Source organism: Nicotiana sylvestris, chromosome 11 (genome assembly GCF_000393655.2).
Source record: "Nicotiana sylvestris chromosome 11, ASM39365v2, whole genome shotgun sequence".
NCBI lineage: Eukaryota > Viridiplantae > Streptophyta > Magnoliopsida > Solanales > Solanaceae > Nicotiana > Nicotiana sylvestris.
Window position 1 is genome coordinate 4,740,886 of NC_091067.1, and position 11,453 is coordinate 4,752,338.

At 36.6% G+C, this 11,453-nt stretch overlaps 2 protein-coding genes across 2 annotated transcripts; both read right to left on the reverse strand.

Annotated features, from left to right (window-relative positions):
- Window positions 1-1,627: 1,627 nt before the first annotated feature.
- On the reverse strand, window positions 1,628-2,844 carry LOC138880679 (uncharacterized). The gene is made up of 2 exons (XM_070160854.1): window positions 2,498-2,844; window positions 1,628-2,429 (listed from the first exon to the last, which is right to left on the reverse strand). Exons 1-2 carry the CDS (start codon window positions 2,842-2,844, stop codon window positions 1,628-1,630), a joined length of 1,149 nt encoding a protein of 382 aa, XP_070016955.1.
- Window positions 2,845-2,974: 130 nt separating this feature from the next.
- LOC104249321 (uncharacterized) lies at window positions 2,975-3,766 on the reverse strand. Its single transcript, XM_009805725.1, has one exon. The coding sequence runs from the start codon at window positions 3,764-3,766 to the stop codon at window positions 2,975-2,977; it is 792 nt and encodes a 263-aa protein (XP_009804027.1).
- Window positions 3,767-11,453: the final 7,687 nt, after the last annotated feature.

Consider the following 11,453-nt stretch of genomic DNA (forward strand, 5'->3'; position numbering starts at 1 on the left):
CAACAGCCCTATGAGGAGTGTAGTGCCACCAATTTTCCTCTTTCAAATAGTTAAGATTCACCCATTTAACCCACAACGTATCTTCTTTGTTTGCAATGTGCCAAACATATTTTGCCACAACAGCTTCATTTCATATATTGCAATCTCTTATTCCTATCCCCCTTCTCTTTTTGGTCTACTAAATCCCAAACTACCAATGACACCTTATTTGATATTCCTTTTCCATCCCATAAGTAGTTCCTATAGATTGCCATGATGTCCTTTAAGACCTTCTTTGGTAGAATGAAGATTGTTGCCCAGTAGGAGTGTATGTTTATCAACGTAGAGTTAATCAATTGAACTCTGCCTGTATAAGACAAGTTTTTCGATCCCCAAGAGTGTATTCTTATGCTCAGTTTATCCACTAGTAATTCACAGTCCCTTGCTGCCAGTTTCCTTGATGCTATAGGAACCCCTAAGTATTTAAATGGCAAGGTTCCCTGTTTATACCCTGTTATCTCACAGATATTAGCTAAGCATTGACTTTCCATATTTACACTATAGACATTTGATTTCCCAGCATTCGTACTAAGTTCAGATGCATTAGAGAATGTTTGTAGACCTCTCAACATAAGCAATACACTTTGATAGTCTCCTTTGCAAAACATTAATACATCATTAGCAAAACATAAGTGATTTAGCTTCAAACTCTTGCACTTTGTATGAAAAGCAAATCCATCAAGAGTGGCTACCCATTGCATGATTCTTGTAAAATATTCCATACATATTGCGAATAGAAGAGGTGATATAGGATCTCCCTGTTGCAATCCCCTTCTCCCCTTAATACATTCATAGAGTCCCCCACTCAATGCAATTGAGTATTGAGTTGTAGATATACATACCATAGTCCATTTGATGAATATGGGAGGAAAGTTTAAGGCATGTAACATTTCTTCCACAAATCCCCATTCCACTGAGTCATATGCTTTCTTTAGATCTATTTTAATTAAACAACTTCGTGTGGACTTCTTCCTGTTGTACAGTTTCACCAGGTCTTGACAAATAAGGATGTTTTATACAATGCTTCTGCCTTCCACAAAAGCACTCTAGTTCTCAACTATTATTGTGGGTAATACTTCTTTTAATCTATTGGACAACATCTTAGAGATTACTTTATAAACAGTGTTGCAGCATACAATAGGTCTATAGTCTCCTACCTCATCTGCATGATTGTTCTTTGGGACAAGAGTTATAGTTGTGTTGTTGATAATCTTGAGCATTTTTGTCATTTCAAAGAACTCCATTGCACTTCCTATTAAATCATGTTTTACAACTGGCCAACAGTCCTTGAATAATTGGCTTCCATAGCCATCAGGTCCTGTGGATTTATCTCCTACTATTGACCATAAGGCTGCCTTTACTTCTTTTTTAGTAAACTGAGCTTTCAACTTTTCTCTCTGCTCCTGTTGTACTATAGGCCCTCTTCGAACTAGATTGCTACATATATGTTGTCTTCCTTCTTTACATTCACCTAACAGATTCTTATAGAAGTTAATGAAGGAATTTGCAATCCCTTCCATATCTGTATGCACCTTCCCTATTGCATCCTTAATGGAAAAAATCCTATTAGCATTTCTTATGGCTTTTATCACATTATGAAAGTATTTTTATTTTGATCACCCTGTCTCAGCCACTGTATCTTGCACTTTTGTCTCAAGAATTGTTCCTTAGCTGCCTTCCATTTAATGCTTTCTTGCATCAATTTGATTTCCTCTATAATTAGTTCAGCATTCCTAGGATCTTTTTGGATCTTTTCTTGACACTCTATCAAGCTTGCCATTGCTGTTTCTGCCTTCCCTTCAACATCTGAAAATCTTTCCTTGTTTAGTCTTTGCAGTACACTCTTTGTTCTATTCAGCTTCCCCACCAGTTTATACATCTTTGTGGCTTTCAGCTCCTTCTTCCACACTTCTTGTACTCTTGGTTTAAATTCTGGTATTAGGCTCCACATATTAAAATATCTAAACTGCCTTTTATGCCCTGTACTCCCCCCTTCCCAATTTATTATTGCTGGACAATGATCATATATGCCTTCACTCATGAAGTGTACTTCTGATACATGCAAGTCTGTCATCCATTCAGTATTTACCAGTACACGGTCTATTTTACTATAAACTCTACTATCTCCCCCTTGCTTGTTATTCCATGTGAAGAAAGCTCCTGAAGATCTAAACTCCTTCAAACCACACACTTCAATACACTGTCTAAATTCTCTTGTTTCAGCCATTATTACTTTACTTCCTATTCTTTCCTCCTTGTTAAGGACACAATTGAAGTCGCCCATCACAGCCCAAGGGCCATCCATCTGAGTACCTATCTGGTTGATATCTTCCCAGAGTTTCCTTCTTGCTGCTTGCTTATTAAAACCATACACTAATGTGACATTAAAACTGAGCCCATTCCCTTGATGTTTGACTTCACTGTGAATTAGTTATTCAGTCAATTCCTTTATGTTTACCTCATATAGTTGAGGTTTCCACAACAGCCATATCCTTTCTCCTGGGTGCTTTCTAAGTTTGTTGTGAACGACCAGCCTTGACAAAGATTGAGAGAAGCTTTCTGTGCCTTAGCTCTCTTAATGTTTGTTTCCAGAAATCCAAACAAGCCAACCCTTAGATTATGGATAAACAAATTTATTTCTCTCTGTTTATCTGGCTTATTCAAACCTCTGGGATTCCAAAAACCAATCCTATCCATTAGGGTTGGGGTGTCCCCCACCCTTTTCATGTCTTGGACCTCCCTCAGCTTCACCTCCTCTAGGGCAGGGAGGTATAGATATGCCTTCATTCTTGCTTTGCTGGTCATCTAAGGCTGCAAATGAATTCCCTATATTGATTTGTGGTTCTCTGATCACTATTCCTCTGCTTGTATTACCCCTCCTGTAATAGAAATTTTCTTTTCTTGGTTTTACCATCACCTGCTTTCCTTCCCTTTGCTAATATTTCTCTACACCAGTTGCATCCTTGTTCATTACTGTGCTGTTTTCTTTGTGTTCTCCATTGCTTGTATTCTCTGCCCCATTTTTTGCTTCTTCTTCCCTTGCTAATGCCGTATTATTTGTTTCTTCTCTTATGTACTTTCTGCATTCCTTTAGTTCATGCCCAAAATATTTGTACTTGGTACATAGTATTGGTTTCCATTCGAATTTCACATCTTGTTCCACAATGTGTCCATGCTCATTGTCAAACATAATTGTGTCTGGAAATACCTTATTAATGGGAACTTCCACCAATACTCTAGCAAATGTCATTCTCTCCTTCATTGTAGTGGCTTTGTATGCTTTCAGAGGATTGCCAACCAACCCTGCTATTTTTTCTAATGCTTGTTTTCCCCAATACTTCACATTCAGTCCCGGAAGTCTGATCCATACTGGTATGTTTTCCATTATCTCTTTCTTCATTTCTATTTCTGGTTGCCAAGGCTTGACTATAACAGACTTTCTGTCGAACATCTGGACTCTATCTTCTACTACTTTTGTGCGACTTTCAAGTGTGTGAAATGTGACGAGAAACACTCCTCTATGTACTTGTGCAACTTTATCAATTTCCAACCCTCCCCAAATTCTGTTGAAGTATCCTTCAATGGCTGTTTGAGGTGGATTTGAGCCCAACACATAACATACTATCCATGTTTTCCAATACTCCACCTCCTTATGGATATCTTCTAGAGTTATTTTCACATTGCTGTTAACAAGTGTTTCTCGTTTCAAATCCTCACCTTCTTCCATTGGAATAGTTCCTACAATCTTACTCCATGAAGGTCTAGTTTCTAGGGTTTGCGTCTTACTCTGTGCAACAAGTGCAATTGCTTCCTCCTCCACCTCATCAGCCCACGATCATCTACTTACATCACTTCTCCCCTCCACATTTTCATTCTGTGTATTCGCTAGTGTTACAGTTGGGTTTAAAGTTGCCGACACTCAATCCATATCCAATGGTACAATTCCATGAATTGCATTCAAATTTCTTATTTTATTTGAATCTTTTGTCCTAGGAACACCTTTTCCTCCTTGATTTTGACTTGGATTTACTATCCTCTCGCCCCAACCTTGGATTTCCTACCCATATTCAGCGTTAACTGATAGGAAATTTCATTCTAGAGAAAGAATTTTATTTTTTGCTAACTTAACTATGTAAATGTTGTGGGAAAAGTAACTGATGCATGATATCCTCCTTCTTCTCTCTAGGAAAAAGGTGAATAGTAATTCTGTCACTATTCATCGGGCCATAACTCCGGCATCCGGCAAGGTAATATCACAAGATTGGTCTTAAAAGAACCCTTTTCTCTTAGAGAACAATCCCCAACTGGTTTCATCCTCAAATTCATAACCTATTTTTCTAGATCTTAAATTCTATTTCGCGATTTACTGTAGCAAGCAAAATTTTTCAGATTTTGTTGTTATTTTCAGTTCTCCACGTCAATGATATGGTGACGTTTTGAGCAGCCATGGATGCTGTCGTCTCTCCCCAGTCTTTGGCTGTGGGAGAGCCACCAATAAAACCCACATATGCTCAGCAAATCGCAACAAAAATAGACCTCATACCTCGCACAACTCCAAAACTCAAACCAGTCTAGTTCATCCATGGAGAGCCAACTATAATGTTTTTCTTAGAAGAACAACAACAGTTTGTTGTGGAGGAAGGCTTGTATCAATAAATAGTGATGAAAGTATCTCCAGGAGCACCAGAACTCAATGAGCAACGAGATTTACTGCCCAAACACTTAGGTGTTAAGTGTCGATGTATAATCGGTTTACTCGCACCAAGACAATTACTGCTAAGGTTTGATCGTTATGATGATAATGTAAGTGCTTAGCTCGCTCTGTTAATTATCTGCTGTATAAGGGTGTTCAGCTTCAATATCGTGTATTTCCATGGACGATTGGTTATTACCCAAATGAGGAAACAACAAAAGCAGTGGTTTGGATATCGTTGCCAAATCTGTCACCAGATTTGTTTGCGATGCCTTCATTGTTGTCTATAACATCTGCTGTAGGAAAACCAATTGCCATTGATAAGGTAACACAAACTAAGTCCAGACCTTGCACTGCTAGGGTGAAGGTGATATTAGACTTGCTTGATAAACATCCTAATCGCGTAAGGTTGCAAAGTGTGGATACAATTTCTGGAAAAGTACTGGAGGTTTTTCAAGAAATCGTTTACGATAATTTACCTCTGTATTGTAATTGTTATAAGAATCAAGGCCATGATGAAACTACGTGTCAGAGACTTCAGAAAAAAATCGTGATGAGGATGCTCAGATTGATGAAGAGCAGCCTCGTCAAGAACAAATTGGTGGTGCGAAATACAAGGGAGATTTGCATCAGTTTTTGAAAGAGAGGAGGGCCTTAAATGATGGTGATCGAAATGCTGGAGATCACATTAACCATACAGATGCTACAAAGGTGTTAAGAGCTTCTCAAAGGGCTCATGAACACGCTGAAAATTTGATCAAGACAGCACATGTAACAGCTGTATCTACTGCTGCTTTGGTTCCTGTTGATACAGCTCTTGCTAACGCTTCTCATCATGAAGCTGTAGCAGGGCAGAGTAATTTACGACCAGTCTCAAAGGATGTTATTAGCGATCCAAATAGCATGGGGAAGGATAACGTTGACAAAGGTGCTGGTGAGAATGAGGAGAAATTACTCAGCTTGGCAAGCATGGCTAATGGTACTGTTGGTGAGGGAAGTAGGGCACGTGAAGGTGTTGTAGAGCAGCATGATTTGGTTACTGCAACAGGTATGATGGCTACTACTGCTTCGAAAATAATTGGGGATCGAGCTGTAGCACTTTTTGAACCAGCGGAGAAATCAACAGTTGTAGGTGAACAATTTGCTACAATGACCAAGTTTGAGTCAGTTGTGCAAGCAGTTAGTTTTGAGGCTGTTGGAGATATTGAATTAGGCGTTGAAGGTTTTGGGAAATCTCTTAATGACCAAAGAAAATCCAAGGATAAACAGGTTACTAAAGTAACCTCTCATCATAGTAATGCTAACAGGAATGGACAGGAACTTGAGAAAGGAGATGGTGTAACTGGAATTCGTGGCAAACGAGATACTGGTGAAGTTGGTGGAACATCTGCTAACAACAACTCTACTAATATGTTAGAAGCAGGATCTCAACATGGGCAACAATCACCTGTTAATGGCTGGTCTGTAGTGCATCGATCACCTAGCAGAAAAGGATATTCAGATCATAAAAATCTGGAGGCAGCAACAGAGTTTAAGATTTCTAACTCTTTTGACGCCTTGGTTTGTGCACATGAACATGGTAAGCAAGATCTTCAGCATAAGGATCTAAATGCAGATTTAAAAATTACGCAACAGAGGTCTCTAGCAAGTACAAAAAATAGCAAAATTCTGGTTTTCCTTTGGACATTGTGCCAGTTGCGAGGGAGCTAAAGGGCAATCATGCACATAGCTCCAATGCTCCGGCCTTGCAGTTCTCCAGTCCACAGGTGGAAAAAATAATCAAACATGCACAGAACGAGATGATGCTAAACACTAATATGGTTAAACAACCATGGGTTACATTGAACACTTCCATCTTTGAAGTACCATCACAATCGTTGGACTCTTGTGGCGAACATGGTGGTGATCAGGTACAGTTGGTGTTGTCCACAGGAAACAACAATGAGTTAACTAAAGAAAATGTGAGGGCAATGACAATTAAATCTAAGTTATGGGATGATCAACCTAAGTATGATGATGATGAAGATTTGGGTGTTGATTTTGCGGAGGATTCTTCTGATGAAAGTGAGAGGTGTAGTGGAGATGATGAGATGTTATCAGTAGGATCACCATCCTTTCCTAATATTGGAAGTTCTTCTAAGTTAAGATCAGGAAATAAGCTTGATCCTAAAGCTCCTGATTTTATCCCTAAGTCTAGGCAGCAACAAAAGACAAATGGAACTAGGTTGCAAGAATTTACAGCAGCTAATCCGCCTGTGCAGCAACAGACCATGTCGAGCAGTACAACTGGTACTCTTCCAGTAATAAATCAGACTGGACAACAACAGCAACAGTTGAATGCAACAGCTGAGCAGCAAATTCAATTTTCGCAAGAACTTCAACAAATTGTTACAACCACTCTAACTATATCTTTGGAGGATAGAAAGCTTCTGGACGCATTGGTAATTTCTAAGCCTCTTAATTTGTTAACTCCATCTCAAGTTTGCAGCACTAGACAGCCGAGCAAGGTTAGAAATAATGTGCAAAGGGTTCAACAACATCAAGACAAGACAGTCATAACAAAGGCACAAGATGCAAATGTACTGATGACTCAAAACACTACCCAAAACTTGCCAAATACAGTAAACTTTGGAAGGGACATTTATGAAGAAGGAGAGGAAGATGAAATGTTGCAAGAATGTCATGCACATGCAGTAAAACATGGTGATTTATCACCAATGCATAGCGGCAAAGGTTAGAAGACTCATACAAGGAAAAATAGTTGGGACGACAAAGTTAGTGATTTTTTAAATGTTAGGCGACCTCCAATGAGAGTTGCCAAACAAAAGCAGGCTGCCCCAACTACATCAACGAGGTCCAACCGTTCAAAAAAGAAATGATGATTTTTGAATACATTTTGAACACGGGTGAGGAAAACAACAAAGAATTACAAATTAAAGATTTTACAAGTTTGGAAAAGAAGGGACACGATTTTAATTCCTACTACATTCTATTTTATCATTATATAAGTATTATCATTTGTAATATCATCACAGAGTATGTTATAAACTCTGTGATGATCATTGAATATTTGGTATTCTCTAGTTCTTATTTTTTACTTGCTTGTTAGTAGGTGAGGCCTTTTCTTTGCCTCAATAGGATTAGTAAGGTAAGGTTTAGCCCGGTTAGTGTTGCCTTGGTCCTATGCCTTTGGAAAAATATCCACACGGCTATGAGATTATATGCCCTCGTGAGACTTTGCCGGCAGCTACACCATGAATCCTCTACATGAGGCTGTCATCATAAGGCAATGTGAGGCGCAAATGAGTGATTATATAGCCAAGACATATGAGTAACAATATCGGTGCTATTGTCCCCCTTATTTGTACTTTTCCTAATTGTTGTATTTTTCTTTTCTTTTATTAATAAAAAACTAGCCCTAGGCGCTTGCCTAGTGGATTGCCAAAAAAAAAAAAGTTAGCTATTAACTTCTTGACTTTGAAGATAAAAAAAAATAAAATGTTGTGGGATCAATGCGATCGCTCCACCTTACCTAGAAATTTCTGGCAGGGAGTGTTTTCCCTTTAAATAGACCCTATGCATCGTGAATTTGAAGTAATCCAATAAGTGGATTTCAAATATCGACCAGATGGTTAAACCAAGAAAATAAAAAAGTTTCGCCCGTGTCGTTTGGCATGTGAATGGAGTGATTTAGCTATATTACGTTTCTCATCCCTTGCATCCGCATAAGTGTTGGTAGACAGAATTAGCCAATATCTATACTTATAGGAGTTAGGTAGCAAGTGTAAAATAGTTAAAGATATACGCAAACTAGTGATCAAGATACTACCATCATAAAAAGAATTGTGTCACATGTTTGTTGTTTAAGTTTGCAAAAGTAGAGCACCTTCGCACTCGAACTTGCTAAAAAAAAGAAGGTATAAATAAAGTAGAAAATACCCTAGAACCAAAATATAGATACCAAATACGAAGGAACTTGTTCTCCTTAGGACTTCTTATTTGATAAATTTTTCAGAAGTTCAAAAAGTTCATTTAACCATCTAAATTTAATTTTTGGATATTTCTCTAGAGCTTAGAATTATTTTAATATTTTCATTTCAGTTTTTAATGCATGAATTGAAGTTAACTTTATAAACTTTTTATTAAATAAACTGTATCAGAAAAACAAGATAGTGGGAGTAATTAACAATATCAGGGGAATATATTCAATTAATTGCTACTTAACATGTCAGATATATTAAAAAATATTGCGCTTTATACTTTTTAATGGCCAACTAATTATACAATAGTAAAATGGTAGTTCCTATTCTATTTCCATAAAATAGTATCTACACAATCGCAACATAATAACTACACCTCAATCCGAAATAAGTTGAAGTCAGGTATATGAATAATATCTAGAAGACCGGAAAAAAGATATATTAATGTCCAATTTTGTATAGTATATACAATATATGTTAGAACTAGGGATTAAAATAGTAAATGGTGAGTTGCATGCATGGTAAATATCCCTAGTAGATAGCGCTTTACCCTCAGAAGTGATACTATAAATTTTCGGCTTTAATTCAGATTAATCGAACCCTAAAGCGGATACGGATACCCGATAGAAAACAAAAATATTGAGGGATTAAAGGAAACTTGACCCTTTATTTTAGGGATTACTTTGATCACTTCCTCTCCAAAGGAATTTGCCCTTTATTTAAGGTACTATATCTTAATATTTTCCTCATCACAAAATTAAACAGCAATTATTCTGAGAATTAAATTTCAACACTATGAATTTTAACAATAAAGAAAAATCTTGTTGTGACTTTAATGAACTTCTTCAGATTTCACCAATACTTTTTCTCTTTCTCTTTATATGTTTTCTCCCTCTTATAATAAATTTGGAAGGTAAATCCTATAGAGCTTCTTTACCCAAATTTTCTATTGAAGCAATCAAAGCTTCTAATATTGACATTTCCTCATTACCTTCATCCCTTTCTGCTCAAAACTTGACTATCGATTTTATCGACGAAAATCGTTATGGTACTAAAGCTGAGTACAGAAACATGGAGATCTCGATTTTATACATGGGATATATTGTCTTGATGAATAGGTTCGCCCTTTATCGTCAGCAGAAAGGAGAGCGAACGTCGATACAAGTGACTTTTGGTAATTCGCCCGTCAAGATAAGGGGGGAAGAGGTTGCTAATGCCATTATTAAAGAAAATAAAACAAGTGGATTTGGAGTTTTCAAAGTGAAAATAAAGGGATATTCTATTAATTATGATAATACTATAGTAGAAGTTATTTGTGAAGATGTGAAGCTTCAATTTTCGACATTTACACAAGAGGAAGGATTGGCAAAAATATGCTCCACACGTACATACGCCAGATCGGATTTGTTTTAATATATTGGCTTTTCATTAATTTAAGGAGTTTATTTTATGAATTTTAGAGTACTTTACATAATTCTCTTGAACTTTGTTCAATTTAAATCTTATAATACTATGAATTGAGATTGCAGTTGGAAGAAAATATTATTTTTCCAAGGATTTTAAATGAAAATGCTTATTATTTTCGTAACACTTGCTTTTTTTGTGAAGTTGTTCTTTTGCTAACTTGACTATAATTGTTTGGCATGTGATAAATCGGGATCTTTACACAAATAGCCGGTCATATTTATTGTTTATTGTTTTTAGCCATATACATGAATTATACATTGAATATACATTATAATATACATGTAATACATAAATTATGCATATATTATATATCCACCGATTATTGTATAATATGCTTAGGAGTTAAGGGGTACTTGAAATGAAAGTACATTCTTATCAAGTTTTATTTTGATTTGCAAGAAAGTTTAACAACGTTTAGGCTAATCTTTGATTATTTGTGTGTATTTTAACCTTGATCTGAATATCTGAGATGTTGACAAATCGTCAATTCAGAGGCGACATGTAGTTAGATTTTGAGTTTATGTATTCTGGATAACCCGAAATAGCAACTTATTGGGTTCCAAATAAATGATGTATGCATGTTAAGTAGATTTTTAACACTAACATAGGGTCTAGGTCAAAAGTATTGGATTTTATCGAACATCATTCATCCTATCAAGGGCAATTTTTTTTTTCTTGAGGTATCCGTTACTCATTATATATATATGTATGTGTGTGTGTGTTGTGTGTGTATACCCTATGAGGTAGACAGTCTGATGCAATCGTTAATAGCAGAAGCAGATTTTATGATTCGTACTCATGACCTAAACGTCACACACAGAGACAACTTTTTCGTGGCCATACTTAGACTATAATAAACAAAATTTTATTTCCATAAGAATAGCCTCTAGAAAATTGCAAAAAAACAGAAAAATACATTAATATATCTTGGCTAAAAAAAAGAAAAGGAGATCAAGAGATTCCAAAATAAAGCTTATCAGTAATCCACAATTCCACAGTGCATTTTCTAGGCAATCCTGTCTCATGTGTAGGTGATGAAAATTGAAGTTTTACATCTCCACAATAAACTTGCAATGTCATTGGACCATATTCATTGCCCATATCAAAACATCCCGTTATATCCACTGTAAAAATTCCATATCCATTTTCTCTATTTTCCTTATTAATAGCATTAGCCACCTTAGCATTCATCATCTCGACGGGAAAATTACCGAAAGGCACTTGTACTGACGTACGTTCTCCTTTCTGTTGCCAATAAAGACCTAACATATTCG